We start from the raw sequence: 23381 nt of genomic DNA on the forward strand, positions 1-23381 counted from the left end.
AAACCCCCTATTCTTATTTTCAACATCGACAATTGTATCTAAAAGATAATTTTTTATATTTATTTTTGTTCAAATAATTATACTTTAATTTAAAATTTTAGATGCTTATTTTTTAATATACTTATAAATCAATATAATCAATTTTTTGACCTTACAAATTTGTTTGAAACATGTTTGATCTAATAAACGTTACATTCTGGTTATAGATTTAAAGTAGGAAACTTGTAGAGAATCAAAAAATATTTTCGAAAAAATTCATAATCAATAAATTTCGGTTTAAAATAATTATTTTATGATTTGTTTGAAGTGATTAAAATATAAGAAAATTTTAAAACGACATATACCTATTAAATATATTAAATAATCGATTTTATTTCATAAAAAGCTAAGATGTGTTTTATTTTTTGTAACCATATAAATGATATTTTGTTTTACAAATTTAAAGTACAAAATTTATTGAGAATAAAAAACTTTATCCAAAAAGTATAAAACCAATAAATTTCGACTTATGATAATTTTTCGACAAATTTGTATGAGTGGTTATTATAAGAAAATTTTAAAATAAAATATACCCATTAAATTTTTTATAAAATCATTTTTTTAAATTTTGTATGAGTATATCTTAATTAATTTAATAAAATATAATAATCTACTTTTGTAAAAAGTAAAATTTTTGGTAAAAATAAAAATTCATCATTCGAAAATACAAATTCGATTCAGAAATCATAAATTGAACAAAAAAGAGGCAGAAAAAGAAAATAAACCCAAGAAGGGGTTTTAGGGTCTGCCCCTGCCTATACATACATACATACATAATGTGTATAGCATACTGAGTACTGTTACTGTACCACCATTGCAGCTGCTACATAAGTATCCTTTACAAAAGCCTCTACTCAAATCTAACATCTGGGTCTTTTACACCTCACTCACGTCTTCTTATAAACAGGTAAATTTCACCTCCATTTTTATGATGTTAATTACACTAATATTTAGCTGCTATTGTCTTTTTAAAATTTGTTAAACCCTAGTTCTTGAAAACTTAATTAGTCTTAAAGTTCTCATTTAATTATTTTTAGGGACATTATATACATGATGATGGCAGTTCTTGAAGTCCCAATTAATGTCTTTGGACAAAGAAACAATTTTTCGTTTTCGAGTAGCAGGAGACCCCCTAATTATGCTTGCGGTATTCGAAAGCCGAGATCTTTTGTGTTGATTTCAGCTACGTCGCAAACCCCGGTTCAATCTGTCCAAGTGAATACTTCGATTGTTACACAGAACTTTGCTTTCCCCATTATGGTATTAGTACTTGTACATTCTTGATTTACGTTTGGTATTAATGTGAATTGATATGTTTCGTAATTGGTCGAATGGTTGATTTGGGTTTTGGTTTAGGTGAATAGTTGTACTGGGAAAATGGGGAAGTCGGTCATTGAAGCAGCGATGAATGCTGGGCTTGATCCGCTTCCTGTATCGTTTGCTTGTGAAGAGGATTCTGGTAAAATTATTGAAGTTGGGGGAAAAGATTTTGAGCTGTACGGCCCTTCGAATAGAGAAAATGTTTTGGCCAAAGTTTTTGATGAAAATCCGGGTTTGATTGTGGTGGACTACACAGTGCCTATGGCAGTAAATGGTAAGCAATTTTTGATGGTTTTTTTGGGTGATGTAGGAAAGTAAGAACCGAAAGTTGCTTATACAGCTGTCTGTCTTCTCAAACGCCTTCAGTTATTGTTTGAAAGCGTAGAATAATTATATTCTGTAGTTGAATTGAGAGTAGGATGAAATTTGTTAGGAAAACGAGTAGGACGAAGGATGAAACATTGCTAGAAATCTAATGGAGGAAGAATGAAAATTACAAACATTCACTTGTATACAATTGCAATTCGTTCCCTTCCAATTACATTCACCCCAACCAAACACAACGTATTAGAATAGAAAAAATATATATATGTAGTGAGTTCTATCTGTATGATCTGGTATCTACCATCAGGCTCTGTACATATAGCACTGCAACAGCATTTGAGCTTACAGTAGCTACTCCAATTAAAAGGGACACATCCTAGACATTGAATGCCAACAAGGAGCATGTGATTTATATTAAATTTGAAAAAATGGATGCACTATTCCGGATATCCTGCCTTATTAAAGGTTGTAAATCTTGTATTCATATTACATTATATGTTATCTAAGTTAAGTTTCTCTGAGGTGTGTGCTTCAAAAGACCGACTCACTTTCTGTAAAGTGCTACTTAACTGTAGCATTGATGCTGATAATTGTCAGTGGCTGAATGTCGGATGGTCCCATAAGTTGGCGCAGAAGCAATATATTGGACAAAATTTGTATAGTACGAATTGGAAGTTGATATGTAATTTACCTTAGTTTGTTAATATGTTTATTGATGAGCTACATGATTATTTGGAACCTCCACTGAACTTGATGATCAGATAATGCTGAATTATACTGCAAACTTGGAGTACCTTTTGTAATGGGAACCACTGGCGGCGACAGGGAACAACTGTACAAAACTGTTAAAGACTCAAATAATTATGCTGTAATCTCACCTCAGATGGGAAAACAGGTGTCAAATTATTTACTTCGTAGTCCTAGTATCGTGTGACATTATATTTAAATGTAGTCAACTTATTCAATTTCGGTTCAGGTTGTGGCTTTTCTTGCAGCAATGGAATATATGGCCACACAATTTCCTGGAGCCTTCTCAGGGTATAGCTTACAGGTACATTGTTTCTGTTGAGATTCCACAGATACTTAGTGAATAATTAGACACCCAAGATCATGCATCAACATGCCCCCTGTCATCTTTAAGTTTGAATATTAACATTTGTGCAATTTTTTTAAAATATGTAATGCACACATCTTTGATATATGTTATCTGTGTGTGAAACTGCGAAGAGGATATATCATGTGGAATAACTACCATTCTACATAATCTGCAATGTATTTGTTGACAGTTTCACTAAGGTTATGTAATAATTATGTGAACTTCAAAATGAACTAAAATTATGTAAGAAAGGATAAACTAGCCCACGTAACCTAGAATACAATTTAATTTTATATTGAAATCTTTTAAACTACAAAAGCTACATAAAATTGTTATAAAACTATTGCATTCCAATATCCTGTATAAGTTTGTCAAATATATTTTGATACTTTTTCCTTAAACTTTCCAGGTTATGGAATCCCACCAAGCCAGCAAATTGGATATATCCGGAACTGCCAAGGCTGTCATCTCCTGCTTCCAGAAACTAGGGGTGTCCTTTGACCTGGATGAGGTATCTTTGTGAATTATGACTTTATTTAATATTCATATACGTTTTGTTAGGATGTTTGGGATGAGTATTAAACCTACACTGAACTATATTAGCATGTCCATGACCATGCCTGTAAAATTGGTTCTTGATATAGACTCTGACCCTTCACCTGTAGTTCAATGTCATGAGATTTGTATTGTCGCTTAATATACTTTATATATCTATATATATATTACAGACATAAACATAACCATCTGATGGATCTCTAATCTGTTATGATTTCTGAAGTTTCCTTATGAGTATTCTTGTTAGGTACAACAAATTCGTGACCCAGACCAACAACTTGAGTTGGTAGGTGTCCCCGAGGAGTACCTATCTGGTCATGCATTCCATATGTATCATCTTACATCCCCTGATGAAACGTAAGTTTAGCCTGTCTTCGTTTCAGTTTCTCTTGTTTCTATTATGTCTGAGAACTCATTAAGTTTATTGTTTGCAGAGTATCTTTTGAGTTTCAGCATAATGTTTGTGGTAGATCCATTTATGCAGAGGGTAGCATTGATGCGGCATTTTTTCTTGCCAAAAAGGTTCTTGCGTGCCTCAAGTTACTAAAATTTGAATCAGTTTGATATAATTCTATCTTAGTCTTTTCAGAAAAAGCTTGTTCTTTACATATAATCTGTAGTTCTAAACTTATTACATGTCTGTTCTATATAGGCGTGTGTCTACCAGTAGAGTATGAAAAATAGGAAATATGATGAACTTTCTTAAATGAAGAAACCATTTATTTATGAAAAAATAATTCCCGTAAAAAAATGCTCTTCATTGTCTCCTTTTCCCTGTCCTATAACTTTTTTGCTAATGACCTATCCCATGACCTTGTTACGGGATTGAATCCTCATTAGCCTTTGGCCTGTACATGGCTTTTCCCTATTCCTAAAAATCTAATGCATTGAAAACTAGGTAGCATACCATTAAAATAAAATATTCATTTGTCTATCCTTTAGGCTGATTGTAATCATTGTGTAAATATGCAGATTCGGTCAAGAGCAGAAAAGCGGATCTACAATATGATCGATGTCTTACAAGAGGGCAACATGCGGTGAAGGGATTTTTTTTTTTGATTAATTGTGTATTAACTTCAGTTTTTAGACTGTAGAGTGAGAATAGAATCTAAAATGTAGTATGGTCTTTTTGAGTGTAATCCATGATTCATCTTTTCACATTTTCAAAAGCCTGAGTTGAGCTTAAACTTCGATTGAATATTTTAATAGTAGCTTATATGAACGGTTGAATATTTCAATATTATCGTATATGAATGTTTTTCTTCTGTATGATGATAATGGTATAAAGATCGCATAATAATTATTTTAGCTAAATTAGAATATGATATGAGCATTATGTACTTTTAGAAATTTTTGGCACTTCTATTGTACTAATAAACTTGGGAAAAAGTTAACATCTGAGTGTAGAAACTTTTTTTTTTTTTGGGTAAAAGGTAACATATCTAGATGGGCTTAAACCAGGCGTATAATATTGTAGGGGACTTGGTAGTATGTACATTACGAACACCGAAGATCAATTTCGAGCTAACAATTCGAATCCAAGCTCATATTAGAGTAAATAAATAATTTAAATTTGAGTTCGAACGCAAACGTTTGAATTCGATTTAATAAATATTCAAATTTAGCATGAAAACTTGAATTATTTATGCTAATTAAATGATTAAATATTAAAAATTCAAGTAAATCTAATTTAATTTTTTAGAGGAGATAATAGATTATAAAATTTCCATTTCTTCCCTTTGTAATTGTATGAAAGAATTTTTTTATTTGAACTTATAAATTATAATATCAAATAAAAATATCTCTTAATACAACTGGCTATCTTTTCGAAAAATCTAAACTTAGCTAAAACCCCTCCGCCGTTGCCCTCATTCCAACAAAGCTAACCTATAAACCTGTCATCCCCCTTTCCTACACCTTAAACCCTCTCTCTCTCTCTCTCTCTCTCCAAACTTTACCGAGATTCCATCTTTTTGCATCAATAAACATATATGTATATCTTGTATTTACAATAACTTTGCTTTTTCAAAGTTGGTTTATTTTAATCTAATTAGGTCGCGTTGTTTTGAGGTTTAAGGTTGTCTGAATAAGAACAAGAACAAGTTTGAAGAAAATGACAACACGGGTTGCTTTGAAATTGCTCAAAGAACATGTTTTGCATAAGATTAAATCTGGGTTTGCTGCTTCTAGACATTTTTCATCTGTTCCTCCACCTCCTAGATCCAAGATTCCTCAGTTTTCCAAAAAAGTAACTGCTTTTAACTCTCTTTATATGTATATATGTGTCTATTCTATCTCAATAGTTATGTTTATGTTGTTTTAGACTTGGCCCATGTGGTAATATTAAATTTTAAGCTGGACTTGTCAATTGTGTAGTTATGTGCAAAGAATCTTGTTTTTGGTCTAGTGAAGTAGATATTATGCTAATGAAGGATTATTTAACTATCCCAACATTGATTTTACGGAATATGAGATTTTTTGTCATATAAGATATGCAGATTTATTGATGGAATGTAGTGATTAGGTAATGATTTCTTAGTGATGGTTGATGTGTGGATGTAATTAATCATATTAAATATTTTTTTTAAGTTTGAAGCAGTTCTTTTGGAAATGTACATTTTTCTCTTACTAAGACATGGGGTAATTTTGAAATGCAGGGGAGAATACTGACAGGAGCCACCCTCAGCTTGCTTATTGGGGGAGGAGCTTATGCAAGCACTGTGGATGAAGCAACTTTCTGGTAGGAGCTAAAAAGGTTCTCCTTCATTTGTTTCCAGCACTCGTTCATTTTAAATATGTCACAGTTCACAAATAAAATTTTAATCATGCAGGCTTTCGCCCATTGGGGAAAATTCCCCACAACTTGTTTTACTATATAGCCTTTTCTTTGAAGTTCATGAATTGATAAATTTTTACACTGACTTTAGTTACTTTCCAGTGATGTGTTTGTGTTACGATGGACATAATTTTTATTATGATGACTGGCGAGTGGCGCCTTATTGCTCTTATTTCAATTTGCAGTGGCTGGCTGTTCACAGCGACAAAAGCTGTGAATCCATTCTTTGCATTTCTTGATCCAGAGGTTGCTCATCGGTTGGCTGTATCAGCTGCTGCTCGTGGATGGGTTCCAAGAGAGAAGAGGCCTGATCCTTCAATATTAGGACTCGAAGTTTGGGGGAGGAGGTTTTCCAATCCTTTAGGCCTTGCTGCTGGTTTTGATAAAAATGCTGAGGCTGTTGAAGGCTTACTAGCAGTAGGTTTTGGCTTTGTAGAGGTTGGCTCTGTGACACCAGTTCCACAGGAGGGTAATCCAAAACCTCGTATATTCAGATTGCCAAATGAAGGGTAAGATTCATCTCTGCGTAATCTTTTTCACTAAAATTTGAAATTTCTTTATTTCCGGGCTAAAGTAAAGCTGTAAAGGTGTGATTCAATCAGTCATTTTATTTTCATATGGAAGCGACTTTATGCATAAGAAAAGTGCTTTACCATGATTACTATGGCTCTTAAGAAAGTACAGTTTCCTCTTATAATTGGCTATATGTAAGATGTTTGCTGAGCCTATTTTATTTTTTGTGTGTAAAATTCTCGTTCAGTTGTACTTGTTGGATTTTCTGTTAAAGTCAACTTCTACTCTTTTGCTTCCTTTGGACAGTGCTATAATCAACAGATGTGGCTTCAATAGTGAGGGAATTGTTGCTGTTGCCAAAAGGTTGGGAGCTCAGCATGGTAAAAGGAAACTTGATGAAACATCAACGTCTTCATCCCCATCAAGTGGTGGAGTCACACAGGGAGGAAAAGCTGGTCCTGGAATACTTGGAGTCAATCTTGGAAAGAACAAGACCAGCGAAGATGCAGATGCAGATTATGTACAAGGGGTTCACACATTATCTCAGTACGCTGATTACTTGGTAGCTTTCTTTTCTTGGCAAATTCAACAATTTAACGTTCTTTTATTTTTTTTGCTGTTGTTTGAGGAGTGATGACCACTGCTTAACGATTTAATTTACTGTTGTTTGAGGAGTGATGACCACTGCTTAACGATTTAATAACAAATTTAAAGATTAAATGTTAAATTTGTTTACAAGGAGTTCCGTTAGTTTTTTTTGGCTAAATCGTTACTCATAGTTATAGGCATGAAAGTAATTATTTATTGCTTCTCTACTCTACTGGAGCCAGTTTTCCTACTTTATGGAAGCGACATTATGTGCAACATATACATACATACATACATACATACATACATACATACATACATATATATGTGTGTGTGTGTGTGTCTGTGTATGTGTATTTACTTCTCAGAGTCCAAGTTTAGATTTTTGTCACCAACATGCTTGTACACATTTGTTATATTAGGTTATTAACGTCTCATCTCCCAATACACCTGGACTGCGCCAACTTCAAGGAAGAAAGCAGCTGAAGGACCTTGTAAAGAAGGTATTGTGATCTGAATTCTGAATATTACCATAATGTTTTACTGCTGAATGAAATTTGGTCTGTTGGTGGATTATAACGCAGATCTCAGGATTTACTTATATCTTTTGCTTGTCGTGAAGGTTCAAGCAGCTCGTAATGAAATGCAATGGGGTGAGGAGGGGCCACCTCCTCTGCTTGTGAAAATTGCCCCAGACTTGTCTAAGCAAGACCTTGAAGATATTGCAGCAGTATGGAAACCCTTTTGATTGTGATGCTATTCTCCTTTATTGTATTTGTTCTCATCAATTTTCTCTTTGATTGTAGGTTGCTCTTGCACTTCACTTGGATGGATTGGTTAGTTTACTACAACAAACCATAAATGATATATGTATATAAAAATGTTTGTATTCACTTGTACAGTAATAATAATGTAAATTTTGTACAGTAGTGTTTATTGGTTATATATAAGCTTGTGAACATTAGCAGATGTATGTTTAGGTTTTTCTTATATAAAAAGAGAATGACCTTTTAAAAAATAGTCCTTTATGAAATATGAAAGAGTGCTTTGGACTTCTCAATATATTTGTTTGCAAGTCACCTCCGCATACCTATATCCGGCTTGGATATTGTTTCTCTTGACAGAATGATTGTCCTCGAATTTTATGTCATGGCATTATATAACATTGTTTGCTTATATTTTCATTTTTGTGGTGCGGCTGTTGGATTTTTATACTCAAGGCGTCTTAATTATTTGCTTAATCCTTGTAGATAATATCAAACACAACAATTTCAAGACCAGATCATATAAGGGAAGATCCAGTTGCTAAAGAATCGGGTGGCTTAAGTGGGAAGCCTCTCTTTGATCTATCCACCAGTATCTTGAAGGAGACATATTTATTAACGAAAGTATGTTTATGTATTAAAAGCTTGTGGAATATTTCAATCTACAAGGAGCATATTGTATATACTTGATAATCTTGTTTCTGTCCCCCCCCCCTTTTGGTTTCTGCCATATTTTTGTATTTGTTTCCCAAATTTCTGCATTTGAGTCCCGAAACTATGTTTACTTCTAACCAGGGGAAGATCCCTTTGATTGGCTGCGGAGGTATTAGCAGGTAACTGTCTAATGCATGATTTAATGATTGACAATTGTCACATTCCTAATTCTAGTATGTAATTTACTATGTACTTTTTAATTTTGGATATGAACTTACTATGTGCTTTTTTAGTGGTGAAGATGTATACAAGAAAATAAGAGCAGGTGCAACCCTCGTTCAGCTTTACACTGCATTTGCTTACGGGGGACCTGCCCTGATACCTCAGATCAAGGTACTACTCTCATACTCTACATTGTCACAAAGAAATTGATGCCTGAATAGCATAATTTTGAAAATAATTTATAATGCAGTAGATAATGTATGTGGTGACAAGTCTCGTTGGTTTACTTAATTATTTCTATATATGTAGTATGTTCACATTTAATCCATGATTGATAATGGCCCACTGAAATTTGTCCCCTGCAAATTTGTAAATCAGATAGTAAGTGTCTGTATCTTTTCCACGTGTATATTCTTTGATTTCTTTATCTATGCAATAGATGTATTGTCGCCAGTATCTGACCTGACAATATTACACAGGGCTGTTCGAAGAAGTTTTATGGAGATTTTTTCTATAGAATTAGTTAGATTATTATTTCTAGTAAAAATATTGTCAGTATTGAGATAAATTAGTGCAATATGAAACATAAAGTTCCTGTGTCCTTGGAATGGTTCAAAGACCGTAAGATTATTTGGGTTCCTCTTTTTAGGTTTGTACACACGAGATAAATAATATAATTTAAATTAATTAAACACAAAATTCTTTATGTTTAATTTACTGTCATTTGTAAACTTTTAATCAAGTTTGTCTTCTCTTTCTTAGGCCGAACTTGCCAGATGCTTAGAAAGGGATGGCTTCAAGTCTATTCATGAAGCAGTTGGAGCAGATTGCAGATAGTTTTGTGAGTAACCACGCTTATGCTGTTCGATGTATCGCTATATCTTTACTAATCTTTGACCACATGAGAACACCAACCTTTTCTGGTCAAAGTTTCCAATTTGATTGGTGCAATTTTGTATCTTGCTAATTTTTCTGTTGCTTTTGATGTCTTGAAATGTGAGATGGTGAAAATTTTGGCATATGAATGTATCAGCTCCCAATAGGCATGGCAGCATGAACTTGTTACTAAATTATTCTATATTCCAGCTAACTGAATATCAGAATCTGTAAACTTAGCCAATTGTAATGGAATATGTAGTATAAATCCTTTTTGCTCACTGCCAGAAAACAACTAAATTGGTGAACCTTTTTTTTCTTCTTCTTTATTTTCTGTAATTTGACAAATCTACAGGACTACAGTATGTACTTGAGAGGCATCGTATACAGAAAACATTTGTATGTGCAGTACACTTTTGTAATATGTGTTGGATCAGTTTGTAATTGAATGATACTTGATTAATTAGGGTAATATTATAAATTCGTGTAAATATGTCTGTATCATGTCATTGGCGCATATGAAAATTTAGAACCCATATACAAGGGAGAATTCAACAATGCAGGCAAGACCAATGTGGTATATCTTATTCTTATTATTGTGATATAATGCCTAAAATTGCTTTACATACAGAAAAACTCCCCAAATCCGAAGCATCAAACTTGAGAAAAAAGTCCGCTAATGGCCCTTGTTTCCAAGCTGAAGTTGAGTTTCCAACATGAATTGATGAAGTTGATACTCATATTACAATTTTCAACAAATTCAGAAATCTACAAATGGGAGAAGTTAATATAGCAGTCCTGAGAGAGATTATTTCCACTGGTTGGCAACAATGTCTGCCAAATCAACCACCCTTTGTGAGTAACCCCACTCATTGTCATACCACGCAATCACCTTAACCATGTCGTCTCCCATAACCATAGTAAGTGATGCATCAACTGTTGAGGAAACATCTGAGCATCTGAAATCAACTGAAACGAGTGGCTCCAAACACAAAGCTAGGATGCCTTTGAGCTCGTTGTCAGCACTCTCCTGGAAAGCAGCATTGACCTCCTCAGCAAATGTCTTCTTGGAAACCTGAACAACAAGATCCACCACTGACACGTTGGGTGTGGGCACACGAAGGGCAATGCCATTGAGCTTGCCCTTGAGATTGGGTAGGACAAGGGCCACTGCCTTTGCTGCACCAGTTGAGGTTGGGACGATGTTGAGTGCTGCTGCACGTGCACGCCTGAGATCCCTGTGGCTTGCATCGAGCAACCTCTGGTCTCCGGTGTAGGAGTGAGTTGTGGTCATAGTTCCCTTTATAATACCTAATATGTCATATTTCAATCATGTCAGCCTCAAAGCATAACATTACTTTCTTTAGCAAAAGAAGCCTAAGGGAGAATGTTTACCAAATTTCTGGTCAAGAACCTTAACAAAAGGCGCAAGGCAGTTTGTAGTGCAGGACGCATTACTAATTATAGTCTCAGAATGATCATACAACTCTGCGTTGACACCAACAACATATGTGGGTATATCACCCTTCCCAGGGGCTGTGATGAGCACCTTCTTAGCTCCAGCTTGAAGATGTTTACCGGCACCTTCTCTGTCCACAAATACCCCGGTTCCTTCAATCACCAAATCGATTCCTAGTTCCCTGTCAGTTTTTTGTAGAATGAGTTACTGTTGAAATGTGTCATTTATAAGTCAATAATTACGGTAATGAAAACAAAGTAGGTGATATACCCCCAGGGAAGATTGCTTGGGTTGCGGTCAGAGACAACTTGGATGACCTTTCCATCGACAGAGATGCCATCAGTACCAACAGGCTTGACATCTGCATCAAAGATCCCGAGGGTGGAGTCGTACTTGAGAAGGTGAGACGCTTGTTTAACACCGCCAGTGTCGTTGATGGCAATAACATCAAGAGGCGAGTCTTTCCTTCCGTGCCAACACCTTAAGAAGTTTCTTCCGATTCTTCCAAATCCATTGATGGCTACCTTAAGCTTGGCTTCCACGACTCCCCTTCTGTTGCCTCCACCAATCTAAAGTCACAAGGTCATATAAGTTCTAGGCTTTAGGCTAGGATATACTTTCCAAGGCCTTATATATTCAGTGATCATGAGGTAATGCACATTGCACACCCGGCTAAAAATATCATAAACACTCTATGTTGTGTTACTGATATCACTGTGTAACAAACTATTAGCTATTAGCTATCTAAACGGAATTTACATTAACAGGAAAATTGTAAACTAATGCAAATAGAAATGTGAAAGCTTGATATATATATTAAAAAATAATTTGATTTACTGCTTACAGTGTCACTTAATTGAAGAGACTTACAACAGAGGTCTGGAATGCAACAAGAGAGAGCAAGTCATCAGATGTTTTCTTGTTAAATAGAAGAGCAGCAGATGAGCGCAGCCCCGTGAATTCTGAGAATCCTTTGTTCACCTGTCATTCATCACCGACATGCATTACTACTTTGCAGCTTAGTAGAAATTTATACACATAAAAAAAATTCATCTATGTTTATAGTATATATGATCAGTTCCTCAGGTCCTGTCTAGCTGTTTTTACAACATCACTTAAAGGGTTACATAGTCAAGTAAAATAGTAACGATCACAATAGTTTTTTAAGTATGATTTGTGAATGGGAATGTAAGAGACCTGGAGAGATGAACTGCCCATGGAAAGAGCAGCAGATGCCATGGCTGTTGTGATTGTTGTAACAGTAGAATGAGATGATTATTGTGAAGGATTTATTTAGGAGTGGGCACAAAAAGAGAATGTGGCTGAGAATATATATGATAGATAGACCTCTTACACATTATATGGCTATGCTTTTGTGTCTATTTGTTGCATATGTTAATTGCATTACCTTTTTTAGGTTTCTTCAATGGCCTTTCATATCACATCCATCTAAATATAAGGTTGTATTACATCAAAATTCTGCAACATGCACCTTATCTTTCAGAAATGCCACTCTGGCAATTCTACTTGTTCCTATAGGATGGCAAAGACTTGGAAATCTACATGCTGCCAGTACTTGCATGTTATTTGGTAAATCACAAGCTCGGAAGTATAAAACTCTTGTTTAATTCTGTTCAGGGAGTGTTGTGCACCTTTGGAGAATTTTTTTGCAAAGAAGTTTTGCACAAGTGTTCTACATATTTCCAAATATTATGATTTCATTTCTAATTATTTCGTCAAGGCGGCTTTGAACTAAAACCATTTTTGTATTTCAATTTCCCAAAATATCAATTGACGGTAATATCCGCCCAAAATACTCATAAAATACATATTAGAAAAATGTTTATTCAATTTTTTAAATTTTAACTAAGTCTACCCATAGTAGACACGCGTATTGCCTTTAAAAGCTATGCGTTCACAAATATGTGTATAACAAAAAAGACAAATGAAATACGAATGCTAGTCATGCGTTTTTTTTGTTAAAATTTTAAAAAACGAATACGAATCTCCCACATGCGTGTTCCGTGAGAATTTTGGACAGACACTCCCGATTTTGGGCATTTATCCTAAATGATGGGGTATTTTGATTTTACATCCTTTGAACTACGCCCAAGTACCATATTTGCCAATTGTCATATTCAGTTATACTCAAAACAACTGATATTATCTTGATTGTTTTGTTTGTGTCTCAAAACTTCCTGATTACTTTTTTTTGACAAAATTTCTTTCAATACTCCAAATAATCAGACTTAAGAATTCCCACCAAACAACTTGGAGGAGATGTAAAATCGACATGGCTAAAAGCAATACAGGGGTATCTAGCAAGCTCGTGAGTTGCCCTATTTGCTTATTTTCGAATAAAGCTAACAGTGGTGTTACTCATACTACTCAACTTCGCACTGCACTCTCTAACCACATCCCCCACCTCAAGAACATTTAGAAATGGACGACTGATGGCTTGTGTTATGCCAAAACTGCACTCTCTATATGACAAACTGACTTGTCGACATCTCCACTTCTCTATAGGCCAAATTGACTTGTCAATATCTCCATATATCTATAGGCCAAATTGACTTGTCGATATCTACACTCTTATACAGGATAAATTGACTTGTATACAAGTAAAGTGACTTCTCTATAAGTGAGATGACTTCTCTACAAGTCAAATTGACTTCCCGATAAGCTTGAGTAGTTCTTGATATACTTCTTGACATTTCTTGATGTCTGACTTCTTGACATTTGAATTAGAACATTTTTCAATTTACAACATTATTCTTCACCAAGCTGTTTATCTTCATTTTGAGGCATGATCGGGCTTGATCTTCTTCCGGAGACTTATTCCTAACTTGTTGATTGTTTACTAAAAAATACTCCAGTCTAGTTGAAAGAGATGTGTCCTAAGTCCAATCATGTATGATGATTTAGGAATAACTTTTATGTAATCTGTTTTGATTTCATTGATATTAATAAAAGACTTGTTTTGATTTTATTACGGGCTTTATCTATTTAAGTGTTTAAATAAGATATACCATAGTTTAGAGTAAAGCTTTTTATGGATTATGATGAGATCATAATAATGAGACCTAAAAATGATAACTCTAAACTTAAATATTTCCTGGTCGTAGGATTACTAACTGGTAATTAGTAATCCGCAAAGATCGGTACATACTATGTTTGCTTCATTATGAACGATGTCTGTTCTCATAGACATTTGTGTGGTGACACTATAACTAGTATGTAGATGCTTATTATATAATAAGTTCACTGAACATGACTCACACAGCTGAACAACTGATGGAGTTCACTCACGTGTTAGCAGTTGTTCACATAGTGATAGTTGTACAAGTATCCTTAGACTTGAAGTCATCATAGTCATCTTGTGTACACTGAACTATACTTTGGTTTAGTTCTTAGTCTCCAGGGACAATTATAAGGGCTTTACTGGGTATAGGAATTTGTACACGAAGATAGTGAATGATCAATAAAGGATCTACCCCTTCCAGTGAAGGAAGAGAATGTTCAATGCTGATCCACTTATGCTAGTTCAGGAATCTCTGGCCAGAGTGAATGAAATTAGAAAGGAGTTTCTAATTTACATTAAATAGAACTAAGCATAGTGAATGGGAAAGCAAATGATTAAATAAGATAGGCTTGACACAAGTTTCATTCCTTGTATTTAATCGTGACATTGCAGGGTGGAAGGAATTGATTGTACGGTAACTACTCACTTAATGGGTTCTTGGTATTCTAAGCAGTGAATTCGTATTATCCGGATAGTCGTGATATGCTGAGAAGTATCCCTCACGATGTAGAATAAATATGATTAATTAATTAATCATATTTAATGAATTAGAGAATTTATATAAATAATGATAAAATAGTTTTATTATTATTTATTTCTACTACCGGCTTAATATTGAACCTACAGGGTCACACCATAAAAGAGAATGATTTAATGGTGGAGGAATTAATTAATAATGGCTGGTAATTATTTATTTGTGAAATAAATAATTAATTAGCAAATTTAATAATTGATTAAATGAGATTTAATTAATTATAAATTAATTAAGAAAAGTTCTTAATATTATTAATTAAGAACTTAATTTTGGAAATTAAATCAAGTAAGAGAATTATTTCTAAAGTGTTTAGAAAAAGGATTAATAATTAAAAGGTATTTTAATTATTAGTTAATAGGTTAATAAGAATAAAGGGTTAATAATAATAATATTTTATGGGAAAATTTTCAGCTGAAAATTTTGCCTATAATATACTATTATAAACCCTTATTTTGCTTCAACCTAAAAAGTTAAGAAAACCATAATTCTCCCACCCCTTCCTCCTCCATTACATTGATCTCTTGGTGGATACCGGTGGAGTGCTTCACACTTGAGGAGCAGCTGCTAGGGATCTCCGCTTATCGTTCTTGGATCGCTATTAAAGACCTCCATCTTTCCATTAACATAAAGCTTTTTAAGGTAAACATATTGAACTACGAATTAAATATTATTTTTCGCATGGATCCTGCGGAGGGTTTCGTTTTTTTTAAGATTTAAATTTACGTTTTCGTTGCGTTTATGTGCTAAAAACCCTTCACTAGTATTCTTCAACATTTTTACAGACTCAAGAAATACCATCATAGATTACATAAAAAATAGAAGTCAACTAAATCTTAGGATTATCAATATGATTTAGTCTTGTTATATTAAGGCATATCTTGCACAACAGTTATTGATACTCAAATTGCTGATATCTTTACAAAACCTTTATCGGAAGAGCGTTTTCAGCATCCTAAGAAGAGAATTGGGAATGTGCAATGTTCAGTAAGCAAGCTAACAAAGTGATATCGGGTATTATTAGCTTACTCTTAAGCTATTAATTTCATTTATTTGGATAGCATGAAGGGTTTATTATGTATCTATTTTGAAATTTATATGCTATACGATCTGACCGTTATGAGTGTAAATTGATCAATATCTAGAAATATGTGTTTGCATAGTTTTAAAATTGTGTTATTAATTTATGCCTCATTTAAATTTTGAATTGCTATGTTCTCTGATATAATTAGAGATTTAGTGTTAGATTTGATAATTATTTTTGCTATTTTTTTATCTGTTTTAACATGAATTTTATAAGGGGGTTTAGTTCTTTTAATTTTTATTCCTAAAAACACTTTTTTTTAGTCACTAAAAGAAGTATTTTAGAGGCATTTTAGATAGACTCCTCAACAACCTATATACTCGCTCATCAATTAGATCTAGGGTTTTTACTATTCTATTCAATAAATATTCTCTAATCGCGATTGCTACGATCGCCGGTCGATTGATGAGGAAGAAACAGAAGGCACACGCCAAAGGTCAAGTAGGTCGCATAACTGACAAGGATTCACAGTCTCATTTGAAGTCTAAAGGACTTCGAGATGAAGAGATTTCAGATACGGAGGGTAATCCAGTCACTGTTGAAAGTGGAGATGAACAGTCAAGTGTGCAAAAAGTAGATATTGGAGTTGGTCGTGCTTCGGAGAGGGTGAAATTGAACTTTGGGATTCGAGATGAGTTTCAATCGAGGTTTGAATTGAAGCATCTAGGCACACGCAAAATCATTTTTGGTAAACCCCTTGCTGGTAAGGTTTTCGATAACTGTGGTACTGTTAGGATTTTTCAAGAATTGGGGTTTGGTTCATTTTTAATTAATTTACCTCAAATTTGTTACCCAGTGCTTCTTAGAGAATTTTATGGTAATTTGCATGTTGAAAAAGATCGTTATATATCTTTTGTTAACGGGGTTAAGATTAACTTGAATGCTGGTGTGTTGAGTGTGATGTTGGATGTTAGTATTCCTTATGGTTTGTCTATTTACAATAAGAGAGGTCCTAAAGATTTAGATGATTTTTCTGCATTAGATCAAGTTAAATTAATTACTGAAAATGGTGATTTGGTTGAGTATTATGCTCATAATACTGCTCAAGTGGTGCCAATGGCTCACTTATTGTTTAAAGTTTGTTTGGAGAATGTATGTCCTAACATTACAAGAAAAAGGTTAATAGACATCACACATCAGACGTCGGTCACTCATGCCACCGATATTAAAAGATTCATTAACATCATGCTGCATAAATGTGATGTCTTTCATTTTTTAAGCATCACTTATTTTAGAACCGATGTCTAAAATACCCATTAAAAAATTGAATTCACACCTAGTCCAATTCTTTTCCGCCTTGCTGAAAATCTTCCCCCTTAACCAAATTTTTGTTCCCCCATATTCTAACACAATTTAAAACAAAAAAACTCAACCTACTTCGTCTCACAGCAATCTCACCCAGTTAGGTCTCACACACTGTAGAAGGGGGTTGAATACAGTGTTTATCACAATCAAATCGAATGTAAGAACACAGAAAACAGATTTTATTTAACACAATAAACTCTGTTACAATATGGAATTGTCCTCTCTCAGTGATGAACAACTTATCACGAGAGCTGCTAGGGTTACAATGAATAATAACTTCGATTATGATAACACATCTAGTGTAAATCCTATGTCTGTGTTTATATACTACACAGTTACAAGTAAAATTCTAATTGATATGGAATATAATTCTGCTTCCTAAAATATATCAACTAGTTATCTTTTCTTCCAAGTATTCTATTCTTCATAGAATTCCTTCTTCATGCATATCTCTTCTTGCGTTTGTCTTGATCTTCTTTCCTTTCAATCAGCCGCCTTTCTTATCTGAAAGTCTCCTTAAGTCATGATATTATCTCCTGATAAATATCTCATGATAACTTAAGTTCTGACAACTTAAGTTCTGATATCTTAAGCTCTGACTTCAGTATAATTACTGATTTCCAGTTAAGTACTGATTTGTCCTGTTAAGTAAGATCTGAAAACTAAACACAAATCATATTAGTCATGACATTATCAAATATATCTAACAATCTCCACCAACTTGTAAATTAGCATAATATACAAGTTTAACAGATATTTGATGATGTCAAAAACATTAAGTACAAATGCATGAAAATTTGACTAGATAACTACAACTTACAGTCCTTGTAGCTTTACCATCCTCAAGGTCTGATAACAGCTTCAGTCTGTATACACATCAGAATTTAAGCAGTTGTAGATCTTTGACTTGACTTCATTTACTGATCTCTTTGATATCAGGAGTTATTCTGAGATAGTTCTTTAACAAACATCTCTCAGCATATTCAAGTTCATTAACCATCCTCATTTTAGCATTCTTCAATTCAACTGTATCTTCACCAATTTGAAAGATAGCAGCCCTGAGATCATTTATTCTAGCTTTCCTTATATCCTGATCTAGTCTGATTAAATATGCCTTGTCAGACTCAAGATTGAATTCCACAGCCTTATAACCCAGAAAAGTAGTTATAATCTTAGCAGAGTTAGGCTTCATCTCGACAATATCACCTTTGTGATCTCTGTACTTGAGATAGTATGTGCTGTCAGACTTTACAGAGTAAAGCTTCTTCTGTCTTTGAATTTGAGTCTTCAAATAATTTGCAGCACTATCTGTTAATCTATTCTTCACTTGAAGTAAGAATAGAACATGTTCCAGTTCCTCAAAATACTTCAGTGGTATAGCACTCTGCCTAATATGGTATACCCTTCCATCTGTCATAAAATATAACAACATGTGTTCTTTCAAAAATGTATGGTAAATCATCTGTACAGATTCAAGCTGATTCAATCTTTCAGGAGTTGCTCCAACATCTGGTTCACTTAAAGAAGTTGGATCATTGGTTGTGTTCTGTATTCTTCTTTCATCAGCACTACCCAATCCAGATTTATCTTTGGCTTCTTTTCTTGTAACAACTCTTGCTTCAAAACCACTTGTTGCAGTCTTCAAAGATTGAGTCTGTTTAGCTTTGGTGAATCCTGGTAGGAGTAACTTTGAAGGTTTAACATGAGCAATGTCAGAGGTTTCCTTTTCCTTATCTTCTGATATCAAGCCAACTTGAGCTATGTCAGAGGTTGCTTGCTTCACTGTCATATCAGAACTTACTATATCTTGACTCTGAACAACATGAGCCATGTCAGAGGTTATTTGAGAAATCTTCCTTTTTAACAGAGTAAGACTAGCATCTTCATCAGATATTTCTTCATCCATGAATGACACATAAACCTTTACAGGTTCATCAACTTTTGCTTTGCCCTTGGACCTTGGATCTATCTCCACTTGTGATTTGGCTTTAGTTACCTCAGGATTTGTCCTTTCTTTTATCACAATGCCTTTAGCCTTAGGATGTTTCTTTTCAACAACAGAAGCTTTAGATTTGGAGTTGACTTTTTCTAACTTAAGTCTAGCTTTTTATTCCTTTAGACTCTCAAAGTCCATTCCTGGATTTTCTTTCAGAAATAACTGTCTTAAAATTTCCTCATCAAGTTCCAGATGTTCATTAGAACTTATCCTTTTACCAGTATCAGAACTTATCCTTCTCCCAGTATCAGAACTTGTTCTTTGACTTGTAGTTCCAGCTTTGCTTGATGAAAAACATTTACCTTGACCATGACCTCCACCCATTCCAGAGTTTCCCTGGTCATCTTTTTCATAATCCTTTCCCTTCAGTGTCTTAACAGTTTTGTATTTGGACTTAATTACTGTCTCCCCCTTTTTGGCATCAGCAGGTAAAAGAAGAGAGACAAGCAATTCCACTGAGGATTTGATCTCTTTGAGTTGATTTTGATGAGAAGCTTAATTCTGCAAAATTTCATCAATCTGAGCCTGTTGCTTCTCCTGAGTTTTCTCAATGTACTCAATTATGTCTAAGGTAGGTTTGAAAAACCTTTTCTTGCCTAGCTTGACAAGAATATCTTGCTGATTTATGGATTCTTGAATCTTGTCTACCTTGGCCTGAGTTACAGATTGTTGACCTTGAAGGTGCCTTGTACTTAGTGCAGTAACTCTGAGCTGTGTCTTGAAATCATCATTGATTAGCATCTCATCATCTTTGGTTAAGTGCTCAGCAAGTATGGTTGAAGAAGGAACAAAATCAACTTTGTTTCATTCCTTAGTCCACTCCCTTCCTCTAGGAGTTTCACTCCAAGGTACTGGTGCATCTTCTCTAACAAACTTCTTGATTAATTCAGCTTTGTTTGGAGCTTGTTGAGGTACATGTCCTGATGGACCAGCTGTATCAGCATCTACATTAGCAGCAACTTCACCAGTAAGTTCAGCATTAGCAGTATCAGAACTTATAGAATCAGCATCATCAGCATCCTCTGATAAAAGAATAGTATGAGGGGCTACTGAGGCTTCAACATCATCCTCGAAGTGCTGATCTCCAACTAAGTTCTAATCAACAGCCAAACCTTGATGCCCACCTAAAATCTAATTTTCATCATCCAGATTCAAAATTGGTGTAGTAGGAATATCTTCATTAAAATTAGCATCTAGAATTGGTGTTGTTGGTGGAGTGATTTGAGTTGGTGGAGCTTCTAAGTACAAAACCTCAGGCACAATCAAGTTATGAATATCAATCTCAGCACTTGTACCTGGGTCATCAGTATGTACTTGTTCAATTATAGGTGACACAGGAGGAGTAGGCACTCTGTCTTGAGCAGTTTCTGGTTGTGATGAAGGAAGTGATTCAATAACAATTGGTTCTGTTGGGATCAGAGATTCCTGACCCCCTTCCTTAGCTGCTTCCTCATATTCTGATTCTGACTCAACTGTGTCCCTGTGAGCTCTTTGCTTTTTCATTTTCTTCAAGGGTAGGAGCTTTATCACCAGGATTTAACTTTCTAAGCCTTTTGAGAGGCCTAAAAATCCCAGTTACAATGTCTTTCTGATAAGAGATTTTCTCAGCTTTTACTACAACAGGTTCAGACATGGGAACATGTTCCTCATTGTCTGACTCATCTCTCAGAACAAGTTTCCTTCTCTTCTGTTGAGTCTGAGGTACTGTCTTAGTCCTCTTGGGTTTGGAAGATGAAGGCTTCACAGGATGTGCTGAAGGTTGAGATTGAGATGACTGTGATGGTTTGAAATATATCCTGATTGAGGGTTGAGTAGGTTGAGGTTGAGAAGTTTGAGGTGTTTGTGTAGATGTGGTATGTTCTGATGGCTGTTGTGGTGGCTGGGATGTGGGTTGAACATCAGGGTAAACAGATGTGTAGGTTTGAGGATCAGCATTTGCCAGTATCTGTTTCACTAACTGAGGTATTTGTAAGGGTCTAACCAATTATTTCTTAATGTCAGCATTTAACAAATCATTAAAAGCCCTTTTTGCAAGCTTAAAGGGTGGAATTAAATCAGTGGTAGGTTGGGGGTCATCAGCACAACAAAAAGTATTTATAAGCTGACAGAATCTAGCAGAGTATACTACATTCCTATCCTCTGTCATCCTATCCCCTATGAAACCTAGCACAACACTTGCAAAATCAAAGTGAGTTTGATGAATAAGAGCATACCCGATTTGCTAACTCATGATTGGAATAGCATCAAAGTTGGAGCATTTATTGGCGAATGCCTTAGTGATGCAATCAAAGAAAAAGCTCCATTCTTTCCTAATATTTGCTCTTTTCAGTTGTCCAAGCTTTCCCAAACTTTTCTCATAACCCAAACTGGCCATAAGCTGCTGTAGAACAGGGTCCTCCACTGTTGAGAATGTACAACCTTCTGGTAAGTGGAGAGCTTTGCGAACTGCCCCAGGAGTAACTACATGTTCAACATCATTTACTTCAAATATGATGCTTGGAGTACCAGTAGCACCACCATCATCAAAAATCCCAGTCCGTCAAAACGTCAGTACTTGGCTTGAAATGGTTTCAGGTTGGGTCAAAGCATACCCAATCTCACTATTTGCTAAGAAATCTTGCACAAAGTGCAAATCTGATGGAGCTTCAGCCTTGTTCAAGATTGCAACATAGTTGTTTGGTACAAACTTGGCTCCATCAACAATTAAATCCTTGGGCACCATCAGAAATAAGTGAGAAACTTGTTTGCCTGAAAGGTGTTTGTTGAAATGTCTGTATAGTGAACCGTCAGAAAATGTGAGAGAATAAGAAAAGAGAGAGTGAAATAGAATAAAAATATGAATAAAAGATTTGAAAATCTTTTATCTCTTTTACTTAGACAACTCACGTTACAGCAGTTAATGAGGAGTGGAACAGACCTTTACACCTGTCAAACATGCAGCAGTTAAGGCAAAAGTTAATGGGCACGGTAAATAAGCAATTATGACTTTGCACGTTCAGTTTAAAAAAAAACTGTTTCCACTAAACAAATGATTATTACTGCTTTATCTCACATAAACCAATATTCTGAAAAAAATGTGACCGTTGAGGTAATGATCAAAAATAAACCAAGTAAATAAATACTACCACGTCAGCATCAGAACTTGATTATTATCAGAATTTAAAAGTCATCGGAATATGGCTTCTTAACTCGAAAAGTGAATGTTTATTCCTATAATTCTTCACACAAATACTGATATGGGTACATCAGAACTTAATCATCAGAAATTCCATCAGGAACTTGTCCTCGGAATTTATGCAACTAACACTTAAACAGTTCATCCAAAATAACATTTATCACCACAGTAATTTTCATCATTCATATGGAGTGTATGTGTGCGCATTAAGCTAAATATCAGACAAAGAGTAAAGTCTGATTCACTTCAGTACATCCTAGAAATAAGACATAACTAAGAACTTTGCTTAAAATCTGTCATTATTCTGAAGTCTACTATAGAATGAGTTCATGCATGAGTCCATCTCAACTGTTTTGTGCTCATTTTATGCATCTTTTAAAATTTCTTTTTACAGTGGCTTCTCAGTGTAAGTGAGTCACAATTGCTTATCAGAATTTATGCTATTATCAGAGTATTTCTCCAGTAATCAGAGAATGTGAAAAGTCACCAAGAAAACTTTATTTTGCTTTTCTAATGCATATTACTTAATACCAGCAATGCACTTGGGTCTTCCCTCCCATATTTTTTACTCTAGATCTCAAAGGAGTACCTGATTTTTATTTCTTTTCTTTTCTATTGATAAGTGAGACTTATCAGCACTTAGTACATCCATCAGATTTACTAACATCGAAACTTAACAAATAAGAAGCACTATTCCAGTTTTTGACTTAGTAATAAGATACACAAAGTAAACTTCAACGAA

The 23381-nt window shown here is 34.5% G+C and overlaps 3 protein-coding genes across 3 annotated transcripts; 2 read left to right on the top strand and 1 right to left on the bottom strand.

The window, feature by feature from the left end:
- Positions 1 to 789: 789 nt before the first annotated feature.
- LOC141686942 (putative 4-hydroxy-tetrahydrodipicolinate reductase 2, chloroplastic) lies at positions 790 to 4574 on the top strand. The gene is made up of 9 exons (XM_074492055.1): positions 790 to 946; positions 1077 to 1299; positions 1396 to 1633; positions 2445 to 2578; positions 2660 to 2734; positions 3189 to 3290; positions 3582 to 3691; positions 3769 to 3856; positions 4307 to 4574. The coding sequence occupies exons 2-9, from the start codon at positions 1090 to 1092 to the stop codon at positions 4373 to 4375; spliced, it is 1026 nt and encodes a 341-aa protein (XP_074348156.1). The 5' UTR covers positions 790 to 946; positions 1077 to 1089; the 3' UTR covers positions 4376 to 4574.
- Positions 4575 to 5177: 603 nt separating this feature from the next.
- LOC141686462 (dihydroorotate dehydrogenase (quinone), mitochondrial) lies at positions 5178 to 11807 on the top strand. Its single transcript, XM_074491497.1, has 11 exons — positions 5178 to 5582; positions 5992 to 6074; positions 6356 to 6679; positions 6990 to 7245; positions 7694 to 7774; positions 7894 to 8001; positions 8078 to 8107; positions 8522 to 8659; positions 8831 to 8868; positions 8983 to 9082; positions 9674 to 11807. The coding sequence occupies exons 1-11, from the start codon at positions 5448 to 5450 to the stop codon at positions 9746 to 9748; spliced, it is 1368 nt and encodes a 455-aa protein (XP_074347598.1). The 5' UTR covers positions 5178 to 5447; the 3' UTR covers positions 9749 to 11807.
- On the bottom strand, positions 10346 to 12640 carry LOC141686463 (glyceraldehyde-3-phosphate dehydrogenase A, chloroplastic). Its single transcript, XM_074491498.1, has 5 exons — positions 12444 to 12640; positions 12117 to 12227; positions 11517 to 11815; positions 11183 to 11427; positions 10346 to 11098 (listed from the first exon to the last, which is right to left on the bottom strand). Exons 1-5 carry the CDS (start codon positions 12483 to 12485, stop codon positions 10596 to 10598), a joined length of 1200 nt encoding a protein of 399 aa, XP_074347599.1. The 5' UTR covers positions 12486 to 12640; the 3' UTR covers positions 10346 to 10595.
- Positions 12641 to 23381: the final 10741 nt, after the last annotated feature.

The sequence above is a fragment of the Apium graveolens genome, chromosome 9, assembly GCF_009905375.1.
Source record: "Apium graveolens cultivar Ventura chromosome 9, ASM990537v1, whole genome shotgun sequence".
Classification (NCBI taxonomy): domain Eukaryota; kingdom Viridiplantae; phylum Streptophyta; class Magnoliopsida; order Apiales; family Apiaceae; genus Apium; species Apium graveolens.